General features: G+C 33.1%; 2 protein-coding genes across 3 annotated transcripts in view; both read right to left on the reverse strand.

The window, feature by feature from the left end:
- The window catches only part of LOC126885081 (serine-protein kinase ATM-like), a 624,001-nt gene that overhangs the window by 241,464 nt on the left and 355,395 nt on the right, over positions 1-27,142 (reverse strand). The gene's annotated exons all lie outside the window — the stretch shown is intronic.
- LOC126885084 (dynactin subunit 6) lies at positions 13,113-23,945 on the reverse strand. Its single transcript, XM_050651507.1, has 4 exons — positions 23,768-23,945; positions 23,540-23,710; positions 16,671-16,944; positions 13,113-13,362 (listed from the first exon to the last, which is right to left on the reverse strand). Exons 1-4 carry the CDS (start codon positions 23,779-23,781, stop codon positions 13,282-13,284), a joined length of 540 nt encoding a protein of 179 aa, XP_050507464.1. The 5' UTR covers positions 23,782-23,945; the 3' UTR covers positions 13,113-13,281.

Here is a 27,142-nt window from a genome sequence, read left to right on the forward strand (position 1 = left end):
TGTTGAATTCCAGCTTCCCTAATAATTATTTTACATCAAAAGACATTAGAAACTATTTGAAGAGGATTGAAATCTGTATTGGAAATAACTGTTAAAATTGGTCTACGTAATTAAACATATTCCAAAATTTTGTAAAAATGTAATACATTTTAGTTTTCAGCCCAAACTTAGGCCACACACAATGCAATAATCTTCACATTTTTGAACTGTCAATATTTTTATTTTATCATCTATTGTTTAAAAACAATACAGTTGATAAGATACCCTCAGTTGCGGAGAAAGGATTAATAATAAAGATTTTTTTATTCAGTCAATGGTGTGAGCACTGTCAGTTAAATAGTAACGTGTGGCCTTACTTTTACACGCATACCTATTGTGGCAAATGTATCATATTTTTCAAAATTTTGGAATGCATTTAAATCGTAGAACAATTTTAACTTTTGATTTGAATACAGATTTTAATTCTCTACAAGTATTATCTCATGACTTTTGATGTAAAATAATTAGGGAAGCAGGAATTCAACAATTCAGAATTTTACATTGGGTTTCCTATGGCCCTTTTTACGATTTACCACCCGGTATAAGATAAAATGTGTACTATTTGTCTAATTATTTCATAATAACACAAATAATACACATATATACACAATAACACACATTCAATGATCGAAAATAATTTAAAAATATGGGAATGTAAACTCTTGTGACGTAAGGTCAAAAATATAAGTCTCCCCACCACCGTCGGACAAGACAACCGTAATAAAGTCTAATAACCGTGGGCGACCCCCCTGTTACGGATATCCTTATTTCTGTAGGAGTAGAGCACATTTCGAGAATGTGTTATTATTTTAGTAATTTTCGGATTATTGTAATTTTAACTGGGACTGGGGTAGAATGTCGATAAAGAGATTATTTTGCTTTGATGATGATGACCGATTCACAATGTAAGCTGACAGATCTTTTGTATACACATATGTCTATCCTACATCTATGCTTATGGTTCTCAAAAGATCTTATAGGCTTCAGCATCTGGTCTCATACCTCTTTTGAGATGAGATCTTACTTCAACAGTTATTTAGACGTAGACCTTTTCTTTGCTGCACCGTTCATACTATCGCTCGCTGAATCTTTTTCTTCCTGGTTTAAACGACTAGTTTTCGGTAGTTCGTCTCTTTCTTTGCAAGTGTGACCTAAAACGGGATTCCGTTCCATAGTATACAAATCCAAATTGGGGATGTGTTGATCCCCTTACCTGTTTTTTCCTAGTCCTACATGACACTATAATGAATGAATTCTTATGTTGCTTTCTGCCGGCTGAGCCCCGCAACTCGGAAAAAGAATACTGAAACCTGGCTGTCGCCTGATAGCCGGAGTTAAGAGGATCGGTACGTATTTTCGGCTGCAATGCTATTCAAATGGGGATTCATTTTTTTCAAATCCTGAGAAAACTAATAAGTATTTTTTAAAAATTTAAACGCAGAATGAAAGATTACGTTATTAGCGAGGGCCGAAAGTCCCTGAGAACTTCTATAATGTTTATTTTAATAAGTTACAGGGGTGAAAAAACTAAGAGAAAATTTAGTGTGATTTTTAATTTCAAATATCTCATTCAAAATAAACTTTTTATTTATTCTAAGGGACTTTCGGCCCTCGGTAATAATTTAGTCTTTCATTCTGCGTTTAAATTTTTCAAAAATATTTATTGGTTTTTTCAGGATTTGAAAAAAATGAACACAATGCCGTGGTAATATTTTCCAAATCTGTCTTTGTCTTACAACGCACTCAACCGAATATAATATTGTCAGCATACATTGTCAGTCAGACACTGACAATCAGTGACAATTTTAAATATTTGACATTGCATCGGGAATATTTTGAGAAATTGATTAAATATTATTGATATATAGTGTATTTGATAAATAATTGATTTAAGACGTGAACTTAATAAAAAGTTATTTATTGTGTATTATTTGTGGAAGATCCAAGCAGAGAATACATCAGATTGATATATCCTGTGATCCAAGTATTTTGTTGTTAGAGATGTTCAAAATTGTAAGCGTTCCAAAATAACAACATATTATTAAAAAATCACTTTAACACTTTTCCTCTTTTCTCGATTGATTATTAGTTTTTGTTGTACAAATAAATTATTACAATCACTGAAAACATAGTTAGTGAAAAAATTATCACATTTATTAACTGAATTAATAATTTGCAATTATAAAAATAACAGTTATCCAAGAACATTCAAAAGCCATCTCTTTAAATTAATTATGACATTTTCAAGTAGAATGACATTCTAGTAATGTTTACATATCCACACCAGTGTGAATTTTACTACACGTAATTTGCCGTGTAAAGACAGAAAAAGTAGGGATACACGTAAAATATTTGCGAATTATGTACCCATAGCCTTAAGGCAAGAACATACAATTTGACATCAAAGTATCAAACAGGCTAATTTCTTAGAAAAGTCGTGAAATAATCTTTTCAAGATATAGGCCAAAAAAAGAATAAAATGTTATAATCAGACACTTTTAATAAAATTAAAATTATTCTTTTTCTTCAAGTGCCTTGTCCGTTACTAACCTTAGCTCTTAACATGGCAATTCTGATGTGATCGACTAATGTGATCCCGAACCACTTCCGCAGATTTTGGAGCCACGAGTGTCTTCTCCTGCCTGGCCCTCGCTTCTAGCGAGGATTATTACTCTATTATTATTATTATTATTACTAAAATCATTACAAAAATTAAATTAATAATCATAATTAAAATATAGGTAGGGGAGAGTGGGGCTCCTTCAGACATAAAAATTTGAACTGTCATATTACTCTAAATACCTCACCAAATAAAGAAAGAAAATATTCATAAAATACATTGTTCACCCAACTTTCACTGTATATATCGCCTGGTGAGAACGATAGTGACGAAACTTCAAAATGAACATTTAGAGATAATCGTATTTGAAGTTTTGATGAAACTGCTACACAGTATAACTGACTAATAGGTAATCATTTTGCAGAATTTTTCTAATAATATGCTTCTAGACATTTAAACCAATTAGTAGAAGTAATTTTATTTGAGAAAAGAGGGACATTGTATTTATTTTTGATTTTTTTCTGCGTTACGCCATTATTGCATTATCGAGGATGTTTAATTTGATGTTTCGCCACTATACTTTACTACTACTATACTACAACAGTTTAGTTTCTGTTTTAAATAATTAAAAAATTTACTTTTAAAAATAAATTAAACGCATCAAATAAAATATTTTATTGTACACACCAGTTATTCGCAAAATGAAACTAAAGTACAACAGAAAAATAACAAAATAAAATCTTAATTAATAATTATTAACATTATGTCTGTTAACAAGGAAACGATAAACATGATAAAAGATAAAAAGTAAGCAAAAGAACTATATGAATAGTAAAACTAAATTCATTATTTCACTCACGTATGTTTCGTATTTCAAACTACTAAAGAAATGATTGTGGGTAGGAGTTGATTTATTTTGTAAGACTTCTTTTTAGAAATGAATATTGGTTCTCGATAGTGTGTAATTACACAATACTGATCCAAAGTGGATAGACGCTTTCTTGATTTGCTATTTCTAAGTACATAAGAACGTTTGAAACTGAGTTTCTCTGTAAGAAGTTTTATAAAAAAAAAACACAAAAGCAAAAACGAGCACACAGATGAAAGTGCTCATTCGCCACTATTGCACATTGTACTACTATCTTTAATAAAATATCTAATATTTCAAATACATGCAGGCACGGCGTAATTACAGATTCGCCAGTGTTGATATACAGTTGGGTGTGCTTTCGTCGTTAATGCATCAAAATATTTGACAAATTCACAATACCATAAAGACTTATAGGCGCCCTCTAGTAATAAGGAAAATAAATAATTGTTAGCCGATATTGCACATAAAAGAGGGCATATTTAGATGTCAGTTGATGGACTTAACTCAAAAACGTTGATTTTCGTGTTTCGCCACTATTGTTCTCACTAGGCGATATATGCTTTTAATATTGTGCAGAATAATATTGTTCTAAATTATATGAAACCATCAAATATCATAAACCTCATCATGTAAAATACAAGTTCAATGAACGTGAGCATGGTCATATTCCTTTGAGTTTACCTCTGTACCATCCTAACCTAAAGCTAATTGAACTTATATGGGCTATACTCAAAAATAATGTGTAAGCCAGAAAAACGTTACATTTTGTTACAAGTTAGTTGATGTAGGTACAAAAAATGGCTGAGGAAGAGTTCAATAAAATTGATGCAAATGGCTGGAGAAAACGATGTAACGATGTCATGCAGAAGGAAGATGAATACATGGGCAGCGAGATAGTGGTTGATAACGCTATGGAAATAACTCTAATTATTATAAATGTTAACAGCGACTCTTTTGATGACAGATGATACAGAGTTTTCTTCCGATGATGAAGAAAAGTAACCATCAAAAAATTATTTTCAATTACCACTTTTCTAAACTTTCGTTTTAGTGTTATAATAAAAGAAAATTATTAAAATTAAATAATTACTGTGTTACATTTATTTATTTATGCAATATCCTCCATTTAATTTGAAAGACAATATCAACACGCAGTTTCATAATTATTATCTACTGCGTTTGTAACAGATATTATAACCCAGTGGCTTTCTAATTATATTGACTAAATAACAATGTCATCTTTTTAATAATACAGGGTGTCCCAAAAGTAGTGGAACGGTCGAATATTGCGCGAACTAAACGTCGGATCGAAAAACTGAAAAATACGTGTTCAATCATTTTCAAAAATCTATCCAATGACACCAAACACCAACCCCCACTACACCCCCTTTAATCAAGACATTTTTTCGAACTGTGGATAGATGGCGCTATAATTAAGAAAAACGATTTATCCTGATACCATAGGTAAATTATAGAAACGGTCTAATATCTCGAGAAATACACTTCCAAATGAGAAACCAAAAAAAATGTTTTTAATACTTTTCGAAAACCTATCGAATAACACTAAACATGACCCTCCAACCCACCCCCTGGAGGTGGGGTGGGGGGTAACTTTAAAATCTTATAGCAACCCCCACTTTTTATTACAGATTCGGATTCGTCGTGAAAAATTAAGCAACTTTATTCGAAACATTTTTTAGAATTGTTGATAGATGGCGCTTTAATTGGAAAAATACGATTTATTAGCGCCATCTATCAGCAATTTTAAAAAATGTTTCGAATAAATGTTGCTTACTTTTTTATGACGAATTCGAATCTGCAATAAAAAGTGGGGGTTGCTATTTAAGATTTTAAATTTACCCCTCACCCCGTCTCCAGGGGGTGGGTTGGAGGGTCATTTTTGGTGTCTATCGATAGGTTTTCAAAAAATATTAAAAACCTGTTTTTTGGTTTCTCATTTGGAAGTGTATTTCTCGAGATATTAGACCGTTTCTATAATTTACCTATGGTATCAGGATAAATCGCTTTTCCCAATTATAGCGCCATCTATCCACAGTTCGAAAAATGTCTTGAATAAAAGTTGCTTACTTTTACGTAACGAATCCAAATCTGCAAAACAAACTAGGGGTTTCCATTTGAGATTTTAAAGTTACCCCCCACCCCACCACCAGGGGGTGTAGTGGAGGTTGGTGTTTGGTGTCATTGGATAGATTTTTGAAAATGATTGAACACGTATTTTTCAGTTTTTCGATCCGATGTTTAGTTCGCGAAATATTCGACCGTTCCACTACTTTTGGGACACCCTATATATTAAAGCTTGCTAAAACATATTACTACTTTTTTTAATTGTACATATTGTAATTAATTGAACTATATCGTTTCGCCACTGAAATTACTTATCAGAAATAGTAAACCAATAGAAGAATCATAGGGCGTAAACATAATATATTTCTCTTTGACGTTGTGCGCATCCCGTCGCCACCTTAACTAGCGTTTGCTGTATAAATAAATTACATACATAGTAATGATAATGCAAATACTAAAATAATGTACTAGAATCAAGAAATCGTCTCGACGACTATCGTTGAGCCTTGAATAGGTACATGAGAAATTGTTAGGAAAATGAAGTCGCCAAAGAATAAGACATTGTTATGGTCTGTTTTTAAGCCAGGAGGAGTAAGTACAGTATGCGGCAAAATAAACAGTACTGAAATGAATATTGAAATGTTTATGATTATTTATATATCTATAATACATGATATAGCCTTGCAAACATCATTCATGACGACGCACGTTCCCGATAAAACAGATGTTAAAGATGCCCTCTGGCCAGTGGGGGATCTACGGGGAGGGAAAATGAGAAAATGTCCACCCTAACAAGGTCCAAAATTAAAGAAAAAAAATTGTTCAAACATAAAAATATATTAGCTCACATGAAACCGAAACGACAAAAAGACAAATTCAACGCAATAAACACTCTAGTTAGGAAAATTAAGGGAACTTAATGCCTATAATTTATTATTTATGTCTTTTATGCAATCTGAGTTTATCTTTTTTATGTCTTTTGGTTGGTTTTTCATTGGAAATTCCCCCCTAAAGCAAATTTCTCCTCCCAAGGCAAATTTCTAGATCCGCCAGTGCCTCTGGCACGAAAAAAGTCTTTAATTTTAGTCGTAAATTCTGAAATGGCAGACGGTGACCTCTTCAGCATTCCCCATATGAACGCATCTGGTGGCGTTGGTTCTGGTGAGTGGAAGTTCCAAAAATGATCGCACAGTATTCGAAGAGACTATCTGGCAGTGTGACAGGTTATCTTGTCCTGCTGAAATCACTGTTGATTTTAAGCTTGGTAATTACAAACGTTATAACAACGTTCAGAAACCACTCAATGACACATACAAATTTGAGGCATACGAATTTCAGTACTGTTCAAATTTACCGCACCGTAATGCTTGCTTGTAATTGGTCCAACCGCGGACAAGTTTACTCCACTGTTATTAAATTTTGACACTAATTACATTTATGAACTTTTGACAATATTGGCATTTCATAGGTTAATGGTAGCTATGTACGCCGTTGTTCCCGCTTGGCGGCGCTAGTGTAGTTGGGGTCAACGTTTTGACAATTCGTGAAGTTTGTATATAGTGTTTTTGTTTACGATTTAATAAATAATAAATTATGGCAGAAAAATACGGATCTTGGACTGTTTGTACGTTGAAAAACGAAATTGAGGAGAAGGAATTCGAGAGTTATTGGAAAAAAGGAAGCCCTTTAACAGCCTCCACTGTTTATATAGCCATATATTTCCTAACTGCCCTCTCCCAGTTGCTTAGTCTCTTGTTGCCACAAGATCAAATTTATATTTTGTGGCTTCGTTTACTAGATGCTTCAGTTTTCCTTCCTTGGATGATCCTCTTATATTCCACGTCGCTATCTTAACGTTCTTCTTTATTGCCATTATCTCGTTTATTTTTCGATTCTCGTTTCCGTTTTCTTTGCCGGGTCATCTTTGTTGGGTCTCCTAATACTGCATTCAATTCTAGTTTTTTGCCATGTCTTCCTCTGTTCTTTCCAGCTGCTCCTTTTCTTTCTTCCATTTCCATAATTCATTGTTTATTGCCAGTCTTTGGTACCCTGTTGTGCTATTTCCTTTGATTTTCTCTTCCTTAGCAATTCTTCTTATTTTGACCATTATTTCCCTTTCCGTCCTTCGTCTGATCATCATTTATGTATATTCTTTCTCTCAGTTGTTTGAGTTTTATCTTATTTTGCATTACTTTGGTCTTTTCTTTCTTGCTATCCATCTCTACCAAATATATTTTGTCTCCCAGCTTTCTTGCTTCATTATCGTTTACTTTTACTCGCATTTCCTTTTCTATGAATTTTTCTACCTCATTCCCTAGCAAGAGTGGTTGATCGGTGTCAATCTGCAGTCCTTGAATCACAAGATGTTTCCTTCTTCCCTCTTTCTAATTTTTGTATTGTTTCGTTAGAGATCTTTAATTCATTTCGTAATTGATTAATATCTTGAAGCGTCTTTTCATTAATAAGTTTCAGTTCTTCCATTTTCTTTCGATATTCTTTTTGCTGGAATGCGAGAGTTACTGGAAAAAAAGAAGCCCTTATCGAAGGGTAAGCTATATTAATCATCGTCTTAATATTTTATTTCTATAGCTCAGACCAAAATAAAAATATTTATGTTTTATAGTGAAGTATTCGATTTTTTACAGTCGAATACAGGGGCAATACGTAATCTGTTTCAACAAAATGTTTATTGCAGATGCGTGCATTTATTGTCGGCAGATATTTATGCCTTCTTATAGCTACAATCCACTTGTAACTCATCAGAATATCTTTGGGAAACCTGTATCCTGATGTTCTCGATAAGCACAAAGACACAGCACAACATTGAGGCATTTTATTTTCTCAAATTAATTTCAAACAGCGAAACAAATATGCAATATTTACTTATAGTAATTTTACTACAAAAGCAAGATTACGTAGGTTAAAATTTCTGACATAAAAGCACTGTCAAAACATTAGAATGTGACTTTTCATCATAGCAATGTCATTACTTGTCAGATATTTTTCTTTGTTTTTGTTTACTATAGAAATAATATCTATAATTCTTTATTCTAATTAATGATGTCAATCGGATTTCATCAATTGCCGAAATATATTAATCACATGCCAAAATATTTGTTAATGTTAACGAAAATAATGATATTCCCTAACATCAACTCAAGAATTGAAATTTGTGTAGCACAGCTAAAATACGACACCAACACGGAACTGCCAGATCTTGTATAAGCGTCCACATGGTATTTTAATAAAAAAGCGTAATCGCGATTACATTGAGAATTTTAGAATTATGTTAATTAAATAACCAAAAACATTTATTATTATCAATAATATAAATTTTCTAAAACAATTATTTAAGTTCAATATTCCAAAAAATAATAATTTTAGTTAAATATTTTAGACATTCGTACACTACTCATACATTCAAACGCAAATGACAGTTCAGTGTTGCTGGTTGCGGTCAATTATACCTACACTATGATAATATTGTTGCTAATTAATATATTTCGGCAAGTAATGAAAACCAATTGACATCATTAATTAGAATAAATAATTATAGACATTATTTTTATATTAAACAAAAACAAAGAAAAATATCTGACAAGTAATGACATAAACGTGGCCATGATAAAAAGTCACATTCTAATGTTTTGACAGTGCTCATACGTCAAAAATTTTGACCTACGTAATCTTGCTTTTGTAGTAAAAATACTATAGAAATAGATTGATTTGAATAGTTGACGTAAGTTGACGTGACCTCCAACTAAACAAGCGCCACCTACGTTGAGCTTTCAAGATTAGCTGCCATTAAGTTATATCAGCGGTTTTTTTGAGTTTTCTGCATTATTCCTTAAATTTTTAGATTTTTAGTCTGCTTTTACATAAAAAAACAGTTGTTTGTTTTTAGAACCCTTTAGCGACGTATTAGTATAATAGTATAATAATTAGGTATAATAATATTTATATTTATGGATTACCATCGGAGGCAGATATATTGTCAACCAAAAAAAATGTACCTATTTGGCAATTTTTCTAGTGACTTTCTTGGGTGTGAATCTGTCTTTTTAGTTCAAAAAACAAAAAACTCTCCGTTCACTTTGAAAACAGACTACTCACTCATAACTCAACACCAAAATATCTTGGAGTGACTCTTGACAGAACCTTAAGTTTTAAGGAACAACTACATAGAACGGCAGAAAAACTGAAGACGCGAAATAATATAATCCAAAAGCTATGTGGCACCACATGGGGGTCCTCAGCCTCCGTACTCAGATCATCCGCTCTCGGACTCGTATACTCGGCGGCTGAATATGCTTCGCCGGTATGGCTCAATAGCAAACACACGAAGATCATTGACACCCAATTAAACCAGACAATACGAATAATTTCAGGTACAATTCGACCAACACCGAACTATTGGCTTCCCATTCTGAGTCACATTCCACCGCCGAAACTAAGAAGAAGTCATTCTCTTCTCAGAGAATATCGAAAAATCGAGGCTAACCATCAACTACCCATCCACCATGATAAGCTTGATATCGAAATGAACAGACTGCGCTCCAGATATCCCCCATTGTTAAGGGCCACCTCCCTACATCAGGAACATTTCGACCTCACCAACGCTTGGAGAAGACAATGGGAGAGCGACTCACCACAGGAATCACACCAAATGGCCTGTATCGATCAGAAACCGCCAGGCTTTGAACTGCCCCGCAATACATGGACGGCGCTGAACAGAATAAGAACAGGTACCGGTAGATGTGCTGACAGCTTGCATAGATGGGGAAAGGCCCTTACTCCTGAGTGTGACTGTGGTGCGCAACGGCAGACCGTCCGCCACATTATTGAGGAATGCCCCCGAAGGCGGTACCCTGGAGTTTTCGATGAGTTCCTGAATGCGACCGAAAATGTTTTACATTATATTAATACATTAGATGTTCGTTTGTGATACTTCATGTAATGTTTTATATACTTTTTTTAAATTATGTGTTCTTATTGTATCTATGCCATACGATAAATAAATAAATAAATAAATAAATAAATAAATAAATGTCTTTTTAGTTTAATTCTCTTGGTTTAAAAACAAATCATGGTCATGACTGATTTGTATTTGTCAGAATTTTTGATTGCAGCCAGACTTAGGTATTTTGCTGAGAGATCTGAAATTTAAAATTGTCAAAATGCTCTATTGTAGGTAGAATATTTTTAAAATAGAGATGTAAAAAAATATAAAATTATGAAAGTGATTGTGTTTAATTTTATACAGCTGTGGTCACTGAATAGTTTACACCTTTATCTTTACAGACTATAATAAACTCGCAGTGTCGTACGAATTTGTTAAATGTCAAAGTACCTACGTGTCAAAAATTTCGCGCCTATTTAAAAATAAAATAAAAAGCTATTAAAAACGAAGAGCCATTCCTAAACTCACTAATTTTGACTAAATTTGATTCAAAAAACTTCTTTCTATAATTTCTATTTTGTTACATTTATTTTTCTACAATACATTTATTTTGTTTTGATTTTTTAACTTTAATCATCCTATTCTGGGCCCGCCACTGGTAACGTCACTTTGACGTAAAAGGTGTGTTTAAACGAGGTACAAATTCAAAAAATCGTGTACCTACATACGAATGAAAATAACAAAATGGAAAAAAGATATTTTCATTTACATATACAAATAAAATATTATAAAACTTATACATAAGATGCACAGCAGCGTTTGAGGCTCTGCTGGATTTACCTCCTCTACATCTTATTGTAGAGCACGAAGCCATGATGCCAGCCTACCTATCGTCTCAACTGCTCTGAATACTGATGGTTGGGAGTTGGGAATGAATGGGCGAATACGCCATTGTGGCATTTAAAGACCAGTGTCCAGTGTTGTCCTGTGCTTTTTATGGTACAGGGTAGCATGAACCCTCAATTCCCTGACCGGGATGAGTGGATGGAACGAGAACCCATACTATTCTGTCGGAGCGGGCTCTCTTTGTTAACAGATGGGTCCAGAATGGACGAGCGCGAAGGTGCTGGACTGTATGATGGTTAAGTCGGTATGTATGATTTTAGTCTAGCCAGGCTCTCGGCTCCCATGCATCAGTCTTTCAGGCCGATATCTTTGCGATCCTTGTATGTTCTCAAGGGATGATAGATAGGGCTTATACTCAGGCAGGACCATCTCTATTTGCTTTGACAACCAGGCAGTGCTAAGGGCTTCGGTAACGCCCAAAGTCAGTTCTAAGCTGGTTCTTGAATGATGTGACCAACAGGGTTAACTTAGTATGGGTACCGAGGCACACAGGGGTGGAGGGGAACAAAGGGGCTAACGCCCTCGCAAGGAGGGCTCATCCACTCGGCCTGTGGTACCCGAGCCTGTGATTTGGGTGTCTTTTAGTACTGGTCGGGGTAATCTCAAGGAGCTCCTTCTGCGGAGGTTCCAGGGCTCCTGGGCCAGTTGTGGAGGTATGAGGCCGGCTAGGCTCCACATAGTGGGGCCATCCAAAAGTCTCACAGCCTAACTTCTTCTTTTAGACCGTAGATGCTCTCTGGTGGTCAGTGTACTCACCGGCCACTGTAGACTCCGGCTGCACCTTCATCTGCTTGGATTGGCAGATACTGAGTTTGGCCTTTATGCAGCCGAGCCAGGTGAGGGAGTTGCCCTTGGAAATATGAATCAAAAGTACGTTCGTAATAAATAATATACTATATTATCAATTTAATACTTTATTGGATCAAGATTGTGTTTTGTACAGACTACTGTTTCAAAATGTCGTTTGATATTTCTAAGTGTAAAGTGTCAAGATTGAAGTCAAAGTTATGCTGAGTAAGCCATTTATAATAAATGTAGATATATCTTTCACTAGCCCACTAAAGATATATCCTTCTTCTACTACAACTACATCTCGGTTTATAACATTCTCTGTCATTTTCCGATTTCCAATCGCCATTTCGTCTGGTTGTTTCATAGATCCTCTTCTATGTTTCTTTCTCTCACCCCTTTGTGTATCATTATTCTCCCTTGACTATTTAATATTGGAAAGAACCTGCATTCTGTAACCTCATCGAGTGATTCAATTTTTGGTATACAGTTTTAACCGTTAGTCTATACTTTGAAGTACCACCAAATTTTGGTACCCTTAAATCACAAGTATTGAAGAGGATTTAATTTGAGAATGTTCTGTTAAATATCATTTATTAGTTAGATATCAGCTGATATTTAATACTTCAAATACCATTCAAACAATTTCGGTTTAAATACACAATTGGATTTGAAGGTATTCTAAAGCTAAAGGATCGTTGGGGGAAAACAACGGTTTTCGCTTGTTTTAAAAAGTTATAACCGAAAGAATAGGGCGGACTTAAAAGTACCGTTGGGAAGTAACTGTAAAAAAATCTAAATGTGCTGGGAGACTTAAAGGTTAAAGGAATATCATCATTCTAATATAGTGTTTCTATCCAGTCTATTTCAAGTGTGTCCTTAATATTGGTCTTCATTATTCATTAGTGGTAATAGAAAACAACAATTAGAAGTAAAAAAAAATTAAAATGAAAAACTTTGAGTTGTATATTACTCTTTATTATAAATATTCATAAAAACAAAAAAATAATTTATAGATAATATTAATCATGTTTCATTGCTTTTGCAAGTAGCTATTTTATTTGAGAAATCTTTATAGAACATATCTCAAGCAGTTGGTATCAATTCAAAATAATTAAGGATACCTTTTGATCAAACTTTTGTATTTGGTTTTTTCAGATGGTGATAATTTGGGAGCATCTTGGCCAGTGTCTCCATCTGCAAAGTCTGTAACTAAAAGAGCAAAATATGGTAAAAACTTTATAGACCAGTCATCAGCGGCAAAAACCAGTAAAATCGTGGAATTTTGATAATCAACACCGATTTTAATGAAAATTTGGATTTAAGCTCGGTTGACCCTCTTCTTCAAAATCTACCCTATGCCGAACCGGGCTTTTGCCCTGGGGTGAAAACAACCCCATCTAGGGAATGAAAATGTTTTCAATCAAAATAAATATGGAAGTTGATAGATTGACCAATTCTGAGTAAATTTTGTTCTACAAAATATTTCTGCAACGTTCATACTTTTCAAGTTATTAGCGATTGAAGCTATGCATTTTCATTGAAAAAACTAACGTTTATAACCGTTTTTCATGAATAAAAATTTTTTAAATGTATACAAAAAATCATTAAGAACAAAATTGTAGCTAATAAAAAAAGAGATTCGCGTTTGAAAGACCTATTTGAACCCAATGACGACTGAGATATTGCTCTTTAAAGGATGGTTATTTTCGAAGAACCTTGAAATGGAGAACCTTCAATCTCAAATAACTCGAATGTGGTGCAATTTTTTGGGAAAACTTAACAGACATCTTTTAATGTTCATTAAAAAACCTTTCAAATGAGCTCTGATAAAAGTTTTTTGCATAAGAACTGACTGACTTATGACTATGACGAAAATAAAGTCGCTCCATGCTTTTTTTAAATGTAACAATTAAACCCTCTTCATTACAATTATAATAGAAATGAATAGTTTCCCACTCATAATTAGAAATTAACGGTCTAAATTGAAGTTAGACCCGATTACTCTTCAGAATCTTGAAAATCAATGTTTAAGCTTCAATTTCAGCACTTGGCAACCTTAAAAATAACTCGAAAACTATGAAGTTTTGAGAAAAATGACCAAGATATCTTTCTTGTTTAGAATGCCCCATAAAACCTAAAAAATATTTTTCGGAGGAAAAAGGTGATCTTTTGAATTTGTTTAAAAACATTGTTTAAACAATTTCGGCCCAAAAATTTCTCCCGGTACCCTTCAGATTTGTTTAAAGGGGATATTTTGAATAGGAATCCGCAAAGAAACGCAATCAGAAATTTTTTTCAGACGGGAGCGGCCTCACAACATGGAATAACCTTGAATATGTGTATGGAAGACTGAACAAAATACTGAATAAATCTGTAACAGTCATTTGAATAAATACCAAAAAATGTGAGTGTTTTTGACACTTTTAGCTGTTCATTTTCAGTACATTTCAGTACAGTACATTTTCTCGTGGTTTTTGCTGTATATTTTAAAGAACCGCATTGACTGACATGAATTTGGCATACGCATAGCTAACATGTCAAAGAAAAATAATGATATTGTCCCAATGTGTGTGCTTTTACTCTGGGGGTAAGTTCCACCCCCTTTTCGGAGGTGAAAAAATATACGTACAAAATAAGTCCGGAATTCTATAAATTTACTAATTCTAAGCAACTTTTATTCTATAGAGTTTTTTCACTAAGTAAATTCTTTTTGAGTTATTTGCGAATGAATGTTCATTTTTCAACAAGAACAAACACGTTTTTAGACTATTTTAGGCAATAAATTTTAAAAGTAAGTATTTTATTGAAAAAATATTTTTAGCAAAAATATAGTCTGTAAAAAAGTGAAAAAAATGGTGTATCCATAAAGTTTCTTGGCCTATTAGAAGCAGAGTATAGCTAGGTAATGAAAAATAGGTTCATATTCACCAAATTCCACACAGAATATTTCAACGTGAAATATCCAAAAAATGAAGTACTTTTTGGGGAAAACTCATTATACATTTTTAAAGTGTTTAAAAAAAGCTTTATTTCTGTTTTTATAAAAAAAGTTTCTAACATCAAATGTAAGCAAGTTACGCTCAAAATAAAGTTGGTCCCTTTTATTTTGGCAAAAAAAAATCGGGAAAAATCGTTACCACTTCACAAGTTGTTTTACTTATGCTGTGTTTATATGATCTGTAAGTTTGATGGATTTAACAAATTGTGTGCCACGCTTTAATCGGGATCCTACTCTCAGGGGCCACTGATATCCACGGCCATGAAAGTTAGGCATACGTGTATATATCATAAATGAGCGACGTGGCCCCTGGCAAAACATATGTGTCTCTCATAATGAGCGACGTGACACGCAATGTGTTAAAGTACTTATTTTTAAAAAAATTTGGTGTTAAAGTAAAATTTGGTGTTAAAGTAAAATCTCAAACCGTAAAAAAAGTCGGCTTTGCTTTTCTGAATATCTTGTATTTTTTGTTTTTCTCTAAGACAAAAATTGGTTAAGATTTGGCGTTTCTAAATTTTCATACACTCGTGATTAGTGACTCGTTCAAGCCTTTCAACTAGAGTCCTTTCAAAAATAAGCACTTTGAACCGATGAAACTTACAGATCATATAAACAATACATACAAGAGTAATGCTGTACAATAAAGAGTAAAGTGACATTGCTGTATGACCTAGTCTGCAAATTAGAGCTCCTTGGTCTTTTAGCACCCTTTGTTGCGGGAGTAATGGTATTCTCCCGCGGTCTCTTTTTACCCTCGGGTTTTAGCAGTACTCCCGTTTTGTTTTTATGGGGATTTGCTGTGATCCATGTCCCAGCAGCCCATTTTTGCCTCTCTCGTCATCTTTCTTTTTTGAGCTCCAGAAAGGCGTTTTTTCCTACTTTGTGCAGTCTGTTCCTCTCGGAATACCTTCTGGCTCAGTATTTGGGATAGATACAGAATCCACGACTGAAGTCGCCTCTGTGACCGTTCCCGTTTTTGTGTTTGTTTTTTCAGTCGCGTTCTCCATATATGTTCCCACGAGTTGGGACAAAATGATTTCAGGCACGGCAGTGCGCCCTTACCGTGCTAAGGCTATAATCCCCCAGAGTTCGCCATCTCTCTAGGGCATCGCTTTACATACACTTTACTCCCTGTACCATGCATCCCGTCGGCGCGATGGTGTTACACATTAGGATTGGGAGTGATGGATCATTTGGCGTTACCTAGGGTGCACCACGTGGAGGCGATTCATCGCTACACCCCTGACTTGTTAGCTATGTTTGTGCCAAATTTCATGTCAATCTAAGCGGTTCTTTAAAATTTAGAGGTTTTGCAATATTTTACTGTTTGAGAACGTACTAGTAATGTTTATGTTTTTCAGTAAATAATATGTAAGTATGTACATTTATTATATACCTAAGTAATATAATATTTTCCATCACAATGTCAAAAACGAAAAAAAATGACTTTTTTAAACGATTTTGTTTACAATGACTCACTTGTGGCTCAAAATATGAGAAAACTTGAAATACTTACAACTGGTTTATCCAGCCCTTCTCTTAAGTGGCAATTATTACCATAAATAATTATATTATCTTTTAGAACCTGTTCTTCTGTAATTTTACAACCTGCTCCTATAGTGCAACCATTGGATACAGTCACTTTATTTCCAACAAAGCATTTAGACTCAAAAACATTGTTGCTGCCTATTTTTGGAGATTCCACACTACAGTCTACTTCAAAAACATTAAAAGGACCAATTATAAGCACTGGTGTAGTGTTCTCTTTGTCTTTTTGATCAAATGGTATCCTAAAATGCAAAAAGGGATTAATTGTCAAATGTGCACTTATAAAAAAAGTTGCAGCAGATGTAATACTAATACTTTCTTTCTAATAATAATAAATATAAGTTGTTCTGAAGCTATTTTCTTGTGGCATTTTTATAAACAACTATTTTCAATGGGAAATAAGCCACAATTTTACCAAAAAATGATTTTATTAACGTTTCGACGCCCAAGTCGGGTGTCATTGTCAAAATACAAAATAATACTAGATTAAACAAAAATGTTGTTGCTTAGCAAAAAATTATTCTAATTATTTAATCTGACTCATTTATATCGGCAATTCAGACATGTACTATATATACATTTTAAAGTAGAAGACTTTAAAATGATATTGCTAATATTGATGAGCTTCGTTCCTGGGACGACTTTACTAAAAGATAGTTCATTCGATTACATGAAATCAACCTCAACTCAAGAATATCCGCCACAAAAAATCATAGCATGTGATCTGTCTTTAAAAATACAACAAAATGCAACGGTGGCAGTAAAATTCTCGCGCTAGAGATTCCATAGTAAATCACGAGGGAAAACCAGGAAAAAACCTCGTGATACTATCCCGACATCGTAAGTATTTGGGCTTACATTTAGTTTACTCTCAAAACTAATACCAAATTCTGACTTTAATATAATATATGCTATTTTAAATAAATAATATAAATAATACATAGATATTATATAAATAATATTAAAATATAAAATGTGTACTAACTCGATATGTTACTGACTTACTAATCGTGGTATTTTCTTTCTATTGACTTCCTCGTTTAGTATGGGTAACCACATCCTACTGCATTCTACCGAGGAATTTGCGACACAATTGTTTTCATTTAGCATAATTAGAGGCGCTTCTTTGATTTTTCTCTTTTTACTATCTGTTTCTTTCAGGACTATACTTGAATCTCTCCACTGAATTCTATGTTCATTATCCCATGCGTGTTGACGTATTTGAGATCTATCAAATTCTCTATTTTTAATATAAGACTGATGTTCACTTATTCTAACGTTTAATGGTCTTGATGTTTCACCTAAATAAAATTGTTCGCATTCACAAGGTATTTTAAAAATGCAATTCTTTGTTCTTTCTTGTTCATTGTTCGGTTTAGTTTTAGATAGAATAGATCTCAATGTGTTTTCTGTTTTGAATGTTGTTGAATAATAAATAATACGAGGAAAATATCAATACCATATATAAAAGGACTATCCGAGAAACTTAAAACAATTGGAAATAAGTTCAACATTTCAACAACATTCAAAACAACAAACACATTGAGATCTATTCTATCTAAAACTAAAACGAACAATGAACAAGAAAGAACAAAGAATTGCATTTATAAAATACCTTGTGAATGCGAACAATTTTATTTAGGTGAAACATCAAGACCATTAAACGTTAGAATAAGTGAACATCAGTCTTATATCAAAAATAGAGAATTTGATAGATCTCAAATATGTCGACACGCATGGGATATTGAACATAGAATTCAGTGGAGAGATTCAAGTATAGTCCTGAAAGAAACAGATAGTAAAAAGAGAAAAATCAAAGAAGCGGCTCTAATTATGCTAAATGAAAACAATTGTGTCGCAAATTCCTCGGTAGAATGCAGTAGGATGTGGTTACCCATACTAAAAGAGGAAGTCAATAGAAAGAAAATACCACGATTAGTAAGTCAGTAACATATCGAGTTAGTACATATTTTATATTTTAATATTATTTATAAAATATATATGTATTATTAATATTATTTATAATTTAAAATAGCATATATTACATTAAAGTCAGAATTTGGTATTAGTTTTGAGAGTAAACTAAATGTAAGCCCAAATGCTTACGATGTCGGGATAGTATCACGAGGTTTTTTCCTGGTTTTCCCTCGTGATTTACTATGGAATCTCTAGCGCGAGAATTTTACTGCCACCGTTGCATTTGGTTGTCTTTTTAAAGACAGATCACATGCTATGATTTTTTGTGGCGGATATTCTTGAGTTGAGGTTCATTTCATGTAATCGAATGAACTATCTTTTAGTAAAGTCGTCCCAGGAACGCAACTCATCAATATTGGCAATATCATTTTAAAGTCTTCTACTTTAAAATGTATAATACATGTCTGAATTGCTTATATAAATGAGTCAGATTAAATAATTAGAAGAATTTTTTGCTAAGCAACAACATTTTTGTTTAATCTAGTATTATTTTGTATTTTGACAACGACACCCGACTTGAGCGTCGAAACGTTAATAAAATCATTTTTTTTTTTTTTTTGGTAAAATTGTGGCTTATTTCCCATTGAAAATAGTTGATAATAAATATGAGTCTCTTTCAATCAAGACCTTTTTCTTTAACAAAATTCTGAAATTTTACTTTTAATATCTCAAATAATTTTTATTTTCTATTACAACTTACAGTGACAACAAGAAACATATCATTTTACATTATCAGTTTTTGAGTTTTTAATTTCCAATCCAGAAATTATTTTAGAAAAATAGCAAGTGTATATTAACCAAGTAATTGGACTTTGTAAGTCCTAGGTTTTCAACCAAAGTGGCTGAAAGTAGAACCGTAGAACCGGATGTCGATATTTGTGGAACTCTTCGTGTAACTTTGTGTCAATTGATATATGATTTGAATAATTTTGAGTCATTTTTACTAAACTTTTAGCCATAATTTTTTAAACGGAAATGACTTCAAAACCGGAACTAAAGATTCAAGCTCGAATTTTCAATACGTTTCGATTGACATGTACTATTTCCGCTACTACATACAATATGGCACTTCTGGTTAGAACTTTTTAACCAGAAATGATATAAAAATTAAAAGTATACATTTGTTCTCATCTTCTTAACACCTTCGCTGCGCCAAGAGTTGAAACAGACTGGTTTGCAGAAATTACGGCTAAAAATAAATACATGTATTTCCATCTGGTGAGTAACATACAAACGAAACGCGTTGGTAAAAACTAACATTATAGGCACCTATATTCTTGTCTGAAAGAGAACTATCTAATAGAGGGATAATTAATTTAGTAATACCATTTGTTGAGTGGTAAGGCATACAAATTATTTATTTTTCATTGTGGGATTCCCCAGATGAATTCATCTGGTGAGTAATTTCATTTGTAATTCCCAGTTTAGTTTAGTTATGGGTCAAGCAATAATAGTGTTTAAAATATTTGTATAAAAATTGAGTAAAATGAGTAATAAAACTGTTAAATTACTAAATTTGGCTTTGAAAAATGCAACTACAAGTGACAGTTGTGTAGACCCCAACCAGAATTTGGATCTAAACCAAAACTTAACTTTCTAACAATATTAGCATTTATTGTTGTTTTTATATTTTATGAAAAATATCTATTTTGTTCTCAATAAAAGTTTTGGTTTTATTTTAATTGAAAATATTATATGCACTTCTTAAAAACATCAGCTCTTGCTTTACCAGATGAAATAGCCTGGTACTGATACAGTTTCCAACAAGTTTGTATATTTCTTTTATGTATACAACTATTACTACACATACACATAAATCTTTAAAAATTTACACATAGATGGCACTTACATTTCTTAAGAACTACCAGTCTATTGTGACTGGTGTATCTAAGTACAGAATTCTATAGTACCAGTCAATTACAACTGGTAAGCATACAACATAATAATTGAATTTTTCGTAATCGCAGAGAAGGTGTTGTATGTGGAATAATATATCGCTTATTCTATTTCAGTGACTTTAAAACGGTACTTCCGGTTGCAACTCTAAAGCCGAAAGTCTGAGGTCAAATACCTCATCTTAAGTACCATCCTTGGGTTATAAACTTTCATTCGACACCTCATTTGTCATTCTATCTGGTCCAAGCAAGTCCCACATAGAGATCCCCCAGCAGGTCGATTATATTATTTTTAAATTATGATTTTTTACATATCAACGGCGGAAAGGCAGGACCTCGTAACTGACCAATTTGCATAAAATGAGTTATTTTGGTTTTCGCTTTAGAATAAGTGTAGCGGCACCTATTAACCAGCAGTTAACCGCTTAACACAAAAATTTATTTATTTGCAAAAATATGTCAAAAAATTATCTATTTATTTTATTACAGTAAAATAAACTACAAACAAAACTATTGTCACTAGATATAATCCACAGTAAAAAAAGCATATCTATGGAATTCCACAAAGCCAAATCTAATAGGTGAAAGAAAATTTAAGAAGAAGAAAGAAAAATAACTTTGGCCTTGACTAACATTACAGCCGGAAATCGATCGTAGGAAGTTTAAAATTAGAAATGAGAAAACAAGTGGGGAGACCGTTTTTTAGTGTTAGACGGGTTAAAACGCGTAGGTGCCTTAAATTTTAAACACGAGTTAACTCGGTTATGCGAAAATAGAAACGTAGTTTAATACCAAGTTAACTCGGGTGAGTTAACGGTTAAAGCTGGGAAACTTCCGGAAGGCTTTAAATTACAGAAAACGGTACTAAATGAAAAATGATTCGGTTTTTTTGGTCTCCTATAAAATCATCATCTTGCCACTTACGAGTTCCTGCTTTTCCGCCGTCGATATATAACATGCTAGTGATATTTGTTTATGAGAATGAGTTGAATTACCACTGTAGAATCGACGAATGACTGAATAAATCCACAAGACTCGGGTGTGGGAAGCAGGCAAGCAGTGTTGCCATGTATTGTGTGTACTCCTACTTCTCCTACTGATTTAAATACTTTAAGTATACTTTTAAAAGAACAGCAGACTCCCTCTATAACAAGACCTGAAATGCCAGACTAATTACCTCATTATAAACCGATCTCGTTATATCAGACAACAGTAATATTATGCATGCATATGAATATGTATGTACTTTGAACTATACGAAATATACCAGGATCCGGATATCATAACATTCATTAAAATAGGACGGCTGCTTTGGATGGGACATGTAGAAAGAATGGAAGAAGGCGAAATACCAAACAAAATATTCAAACAGATGCCAGTAGGAAAAAGAACAAGAGGAAGACCGAAGCTGAGATATTTAGAACAAATAGAAAATGATATAATAACCTTAAAAACCTTAACCTTAAAATTAAAAAACTGGAGAAAAAAAGCACGAAACAGATCAGAGTGGAGAAGAATCCTGGAACAGGCCAAGACCCAGAAAGGGCTGTCGAGCCAGTGATGATGATGATGATGATATGAATATGTAATTTTCTAAGACATTAACTTCCTGTAGTGAAGCCATTACGAGCAAGATAAGATGCTAAATATTGTTTGGATGGCGCTTTTGAAAAAGAGTCAGTGGATAAACAAGAAGAAGTTGACAGGCGGTGAAGTTTATTAAATCACTGGCCTCTATAAACACACAGATTTTAGGCATTTCTGTATACAGGCATATGGGGTATGTATTCATAGCCATCACCGGGAAAAAACAGCTAAAGAAACATGTTGTTCGGTCTCATTTTTCCTCGTTATAACCAAATATGCCTCGTTAGAGGGTTATAGTTCAATAGGAATTTCCTGGGGCATCTAATGTACCTCGTTATAAGCGAAACCTCGTAATACCTGTGTTTGTCATAGAGAGAGAGTATACTGCATTTCAATCCCAAATACTTTAGAAAGTATTTGTTTTGATAAATACAAATACCAATTTTGAAAACTATTTAAACACCAAGTATTTAAGTATATATACATACTCTGAAGTATTTAAAAACAAAAAAGTATTTAAATTTTGAAATACTACTCATCAGCTCTGATACCAAACCAAGTAAAAAATAAGTATGTTCGCGGAGAAAGTATCTAACTAGTCCATGACAAGTGGAGCATGCACACTTTAAATAATATAAATGATAGCGTTGATAGATAAATATACAAGGTATATTTACTATTAATTAATATACTGGTATATTTATCAATAAACGATAATACAATAAATAAATATAATATGGAATTAAAGTGTGCATATGTTGTCATGGACTAGAAGTCACTGACAGGCTCTGCAAACAAACGTAATATGAAGTCCATTTTCCTGATTCATGCTTGGTTGCACCAACAAATCTTAAGCTCCAGCTTAGCCCAGCTCAGCATATGTGTAGATAGGGCCGCTTTAAGTCTCACTTACATTGCACTATACTTTTCGATTTTTATCTAGGCAATTCACCTGGCAATCCACTGTGGCAAGCTAAAAATTGATGTAAGACTCAATGGTGCCACGCATATGTTGCTGAGCTTAAGGGACGTCTTAAGCTTAAATCTGTTGGTGCAACCAGGCATCAATTTCATAAACAACCTAAATTATACGGCTCAAAGCAGTGGGCCAGGCTGTAGACATAATTGTTAAAGTCAATGAGTCACTTACTTATTATGTAGTATCAAACAGGATACAAGATATTAAATAATAATTTTATAACCTCCTCAATGTTAGAAACATAAGGTCCTCATTTATAAGAGGTCATTATGCACATTTGACTCACAGCTTACAATCTGAAAATTGTGTAGGTATAATATGGATTCTACATTACTTCTACACTTCAGAAAAGCTTCTTATTTATCACTTAGCTTCAGAAAATTAAAGTAATTGTAATACCTGTGCACTATTTTCACTTGCTCCTCAATAAGACAATTATCTCCAATGATAATGGGCCCTGCTTCAGCAATAATAGTAGCTCCTGGATGAATTATAGTCCCTGAACCAATGGTTATATCACCCCTTAATTTGCAATCTTCACAAACTAATGCACCTGGCAGAATTTTAATGCTAAAACAATAGATATTATTTTAAATTTGTCGAAAAAATGTATTAACTCCTATTTACCTGTTTCTGGCCATTGTTGTGATTGTCCTCTCCCTGTCCAGTTTTTAGTTAGTTGTTTATGTGATATAAATATTTACATTACATACAAATATTTTCAAAAAATAACCTAAAATAATATTTTCTTCTTTTCTATATTCTTCTCTTTCTCTTTGAACCGAGAATGTTCCTGGGATCCGAGAGGTTAGCTAAAGGCGAAATTACACGGTTCACTGTTGTCATTCAATTTGGTTGAAGCAACCAATTAGGGATTCCAATGAACTGTCAGTGGTGGCCGGTGGATGGCTAAACTCACGGCTAAACTGACATGGCCATAGACATAGTTAAGGGGGGTGGTCATGGCGTATCTAATGTTTACCTTGAATATTGACAAATTTGTAAAGAATATCCTGTTTGGTTTTGTTTTTTTGTTAATTGTGTAGCGAAATTTGTGAAATTGTGATAGCAAATTAAATATGAAGTGGTTTAAACATTGGATACGCCTATGGATGACAGTTTCGCCATCCAGCAGCCATATTATATCACGTGATTTGGAATGCCTAATCTCACTCTTAATGCTATGTCATAGCCACCTTTACTTAACAAGCCATGAAGTTGAAACTTGGCAACATCTATTGGTAGACCGATTAATTCTGACAGTTCTCATGTGTTTTTAAGTAATTTTCACTTTATTTACAGAGAAACTGAAATATTTTACAATATTTCGTGCTTTTGTCATTTTTAATGTCTCATATTTCCTAAACCTGTTGGCAGATTTAAGTGATTTTTATAATATATTATAGCCTAATTCTTTAACAATACCGCTGTAATAATATTGTTGCTAAATAGTTAAATTTTTATGGTGTACCGGGCATTTAAAAAATACTGAAATTAAAACCCAACTATAGACTCCGGTTTTCTTAATATTCTGTTTTTTTGATTAATTCGCTTATGTTTAACAACTAGATTTGTTCTTTTATCAATTCAGGGTGTTTCTAAATAAGTGCGACAAACTTTAAGGGGAAAGGAACAAAATGAAAGATTTTGACGCCTGTATTTTAAAGGTAATCATTTTTTTCGAATTCTGAGAAAACTAATAAGTATTTTTGAAAAATTTAAACGCAGAATAAAAGATTACTTTATTACCGAGGGCCAAAAATCCCTTACAATGAATAAAAAGTTTTTTTAATGACATATTTGAAACTAAAAATCACATTAAATTTTCTTAGTTTTTCACCCCTGTAACTTATTAAAATAAACATAGAAGTTTTCAGGGACTTTGAGTCCTTGGTTCTAACGTAATCTTTCACTATGCGTTTAAATTTTTGAAAAATACTTATTAGTTTTCTTAGGATTCGAAAAAAATGAATCCCGTTTATATTCTTGTTATTGGTTTTTTTTTTGTATAATAAACGTTACTTACAAGGAATTACTTTTAATATTATTTTGTACAAACTTCCAATTAATAATATTTTCTTGTTCGACTCAAAAAATACTATAAATTTTACCAGAATTTGTACTTTAAAATCGTAGTTTCGAAAGCGGTAGTCCGAAAGTCAGACTACGGACGTCATCAATTGCGACGTTGCCTTTTTCTCTTCATGGCTTGTAAAGTAAAGGTGGCTATGGCTATGTTCATAGATTAATAATTAGTATTACCGGATAGATAGGCAACTCACTGTAAAAATTTGGTTCCTTTCGCCACTTGCGACCGTAGTGTTAACTAATCACCATTTGGCGGGAAATTTAAATGGACAAGCATTAATTTCATCCGTTCAGCGCCTCTTGCGGGCCCTTTCGTTACTAATTAAAATATCTTATAATCTCACCTATATTATTAAAATAAAATACCAGAACTTACTAAGCTTGTTAAAGTATTTTATTTAAATAATATCTAAGTAATACTCATAAATTATTCGGAATTCCCAAGTTACAAAAATATGTTATTTTTGCTGTCAAATTTAGTAAGGAAAAGGGATATAAAAAAAGTTATGACAATGTTTTTCTAAATATAGGTACGTGTATTTATTTGTTGTTTCAGATAAAACAGTTATAAACTAATTACTATTTACCTATCTATGCATTTTTCTAACTTTTCTATGATTTGTACACAACGGTACACAACAATAATAAACCATGTTCAGTTTTTTTATCAACACAACACAAAAGTTCTTTCGTTTAGTAACTAAAACAAAACTACACTTTATCAACGAAGGATAAGGAACCAACTTAAATTGAAATTACTAAGAACAAATCGTTAAAGGTAATACAATAAAAACTGTAAACTAATGGAAAATTTTTTCCACTAACTGTCATTACTTTTGACAGAATTGACATTGCCGAGTTAAGCCTCGTTTGATTATTTTATTTATGACATTCAGATATGGCGTTAACATAAATGATTGGTTAAAGTCTTCGTGAGCGAGATAGGCTGTCATTTCTCTTTATTAGCTGACGGTAGTGAAAGTGATGGGGGAAATTCCCCAGTTTGTTCATATAAGATTCCGGGGCATGGCTATGTTAATAATATAGGTATAATACCTCTCTGCTTTTACATCGGATTATGGAAGGAAGAGCACACACTTCTGTTCTTGGAACATGTGAAAAAGTATTCGTACCAATCTATGAGATTATAAAACGAATGGTTATAAAAACCGAGAACGGCCTCGCGGTCCGAGGGGCCTCGCGCCATGGAGATTTATGTATTACTTAAACCAGTTAAACCTAAGCCAAGCCATGAACGCGACGAAAAAAGTGCTTACGTCGCTTTCGCTCGCGAGAAATCCCCGCTGCATTGCAAGTCGACCGCTGGCCAAAAAAAGTGTAGCCCAGATAAACTTGTTTCAAACTTGCAACAAGTTTGATACATCAAACTTGGCTTGTTGCAAGTTTGCCATGGCAACTCTGCAAACTTGCAGCAAGTTTAAATCAAACTTTCTATTAGTTACAGTGTGACAAACTTGCATGAAGTTTGTTTTATTTTGTTGCATAAAGTTTGCTTTTTCAAACTTCATACAAACCTGATATAACAAACTTCCTTAAGGTTTGTTTTGACATATTAGCCACAATTTGAATAAAACAACGTGAATAAAAAATACAATACCATTTTATTTTATAACTATTTATTAATCACGCAACTAAAATACAATCTATTAGGTACCTAAAATTATTCATTGGAACCTACATTAAAACCCCTAGCTTCAGATTCCGATGCTCGATTTTGCCTATCAGCTCTAAAACAAATAAAAGAAATGTTTTTTTTTATTAGAAAAAGAAGTCGCATCCACCAAAAGGTTATTAGCGACGCGACGGAACAAAATATAAATAACAAAAGTAAACAACTACAGACTGTACAAAATGTTTATGGATCTTAGATAATTAACTATATTGCCATAGGAA

Source organism: Diabrotica virgifera, chromosome 5 (assembly GCF_917563875.1).
Source record: "Diabrotica virgifera virgifera chromosome 5, PGI_DIABVI_V3a".
NCBI classification, from domain to species: Eukaryota; Metazoa; Arthropoda; class Insecta; order Coleoptera; family Chrysomelidae; genus Diabrotica; species Diabrotica virgifera.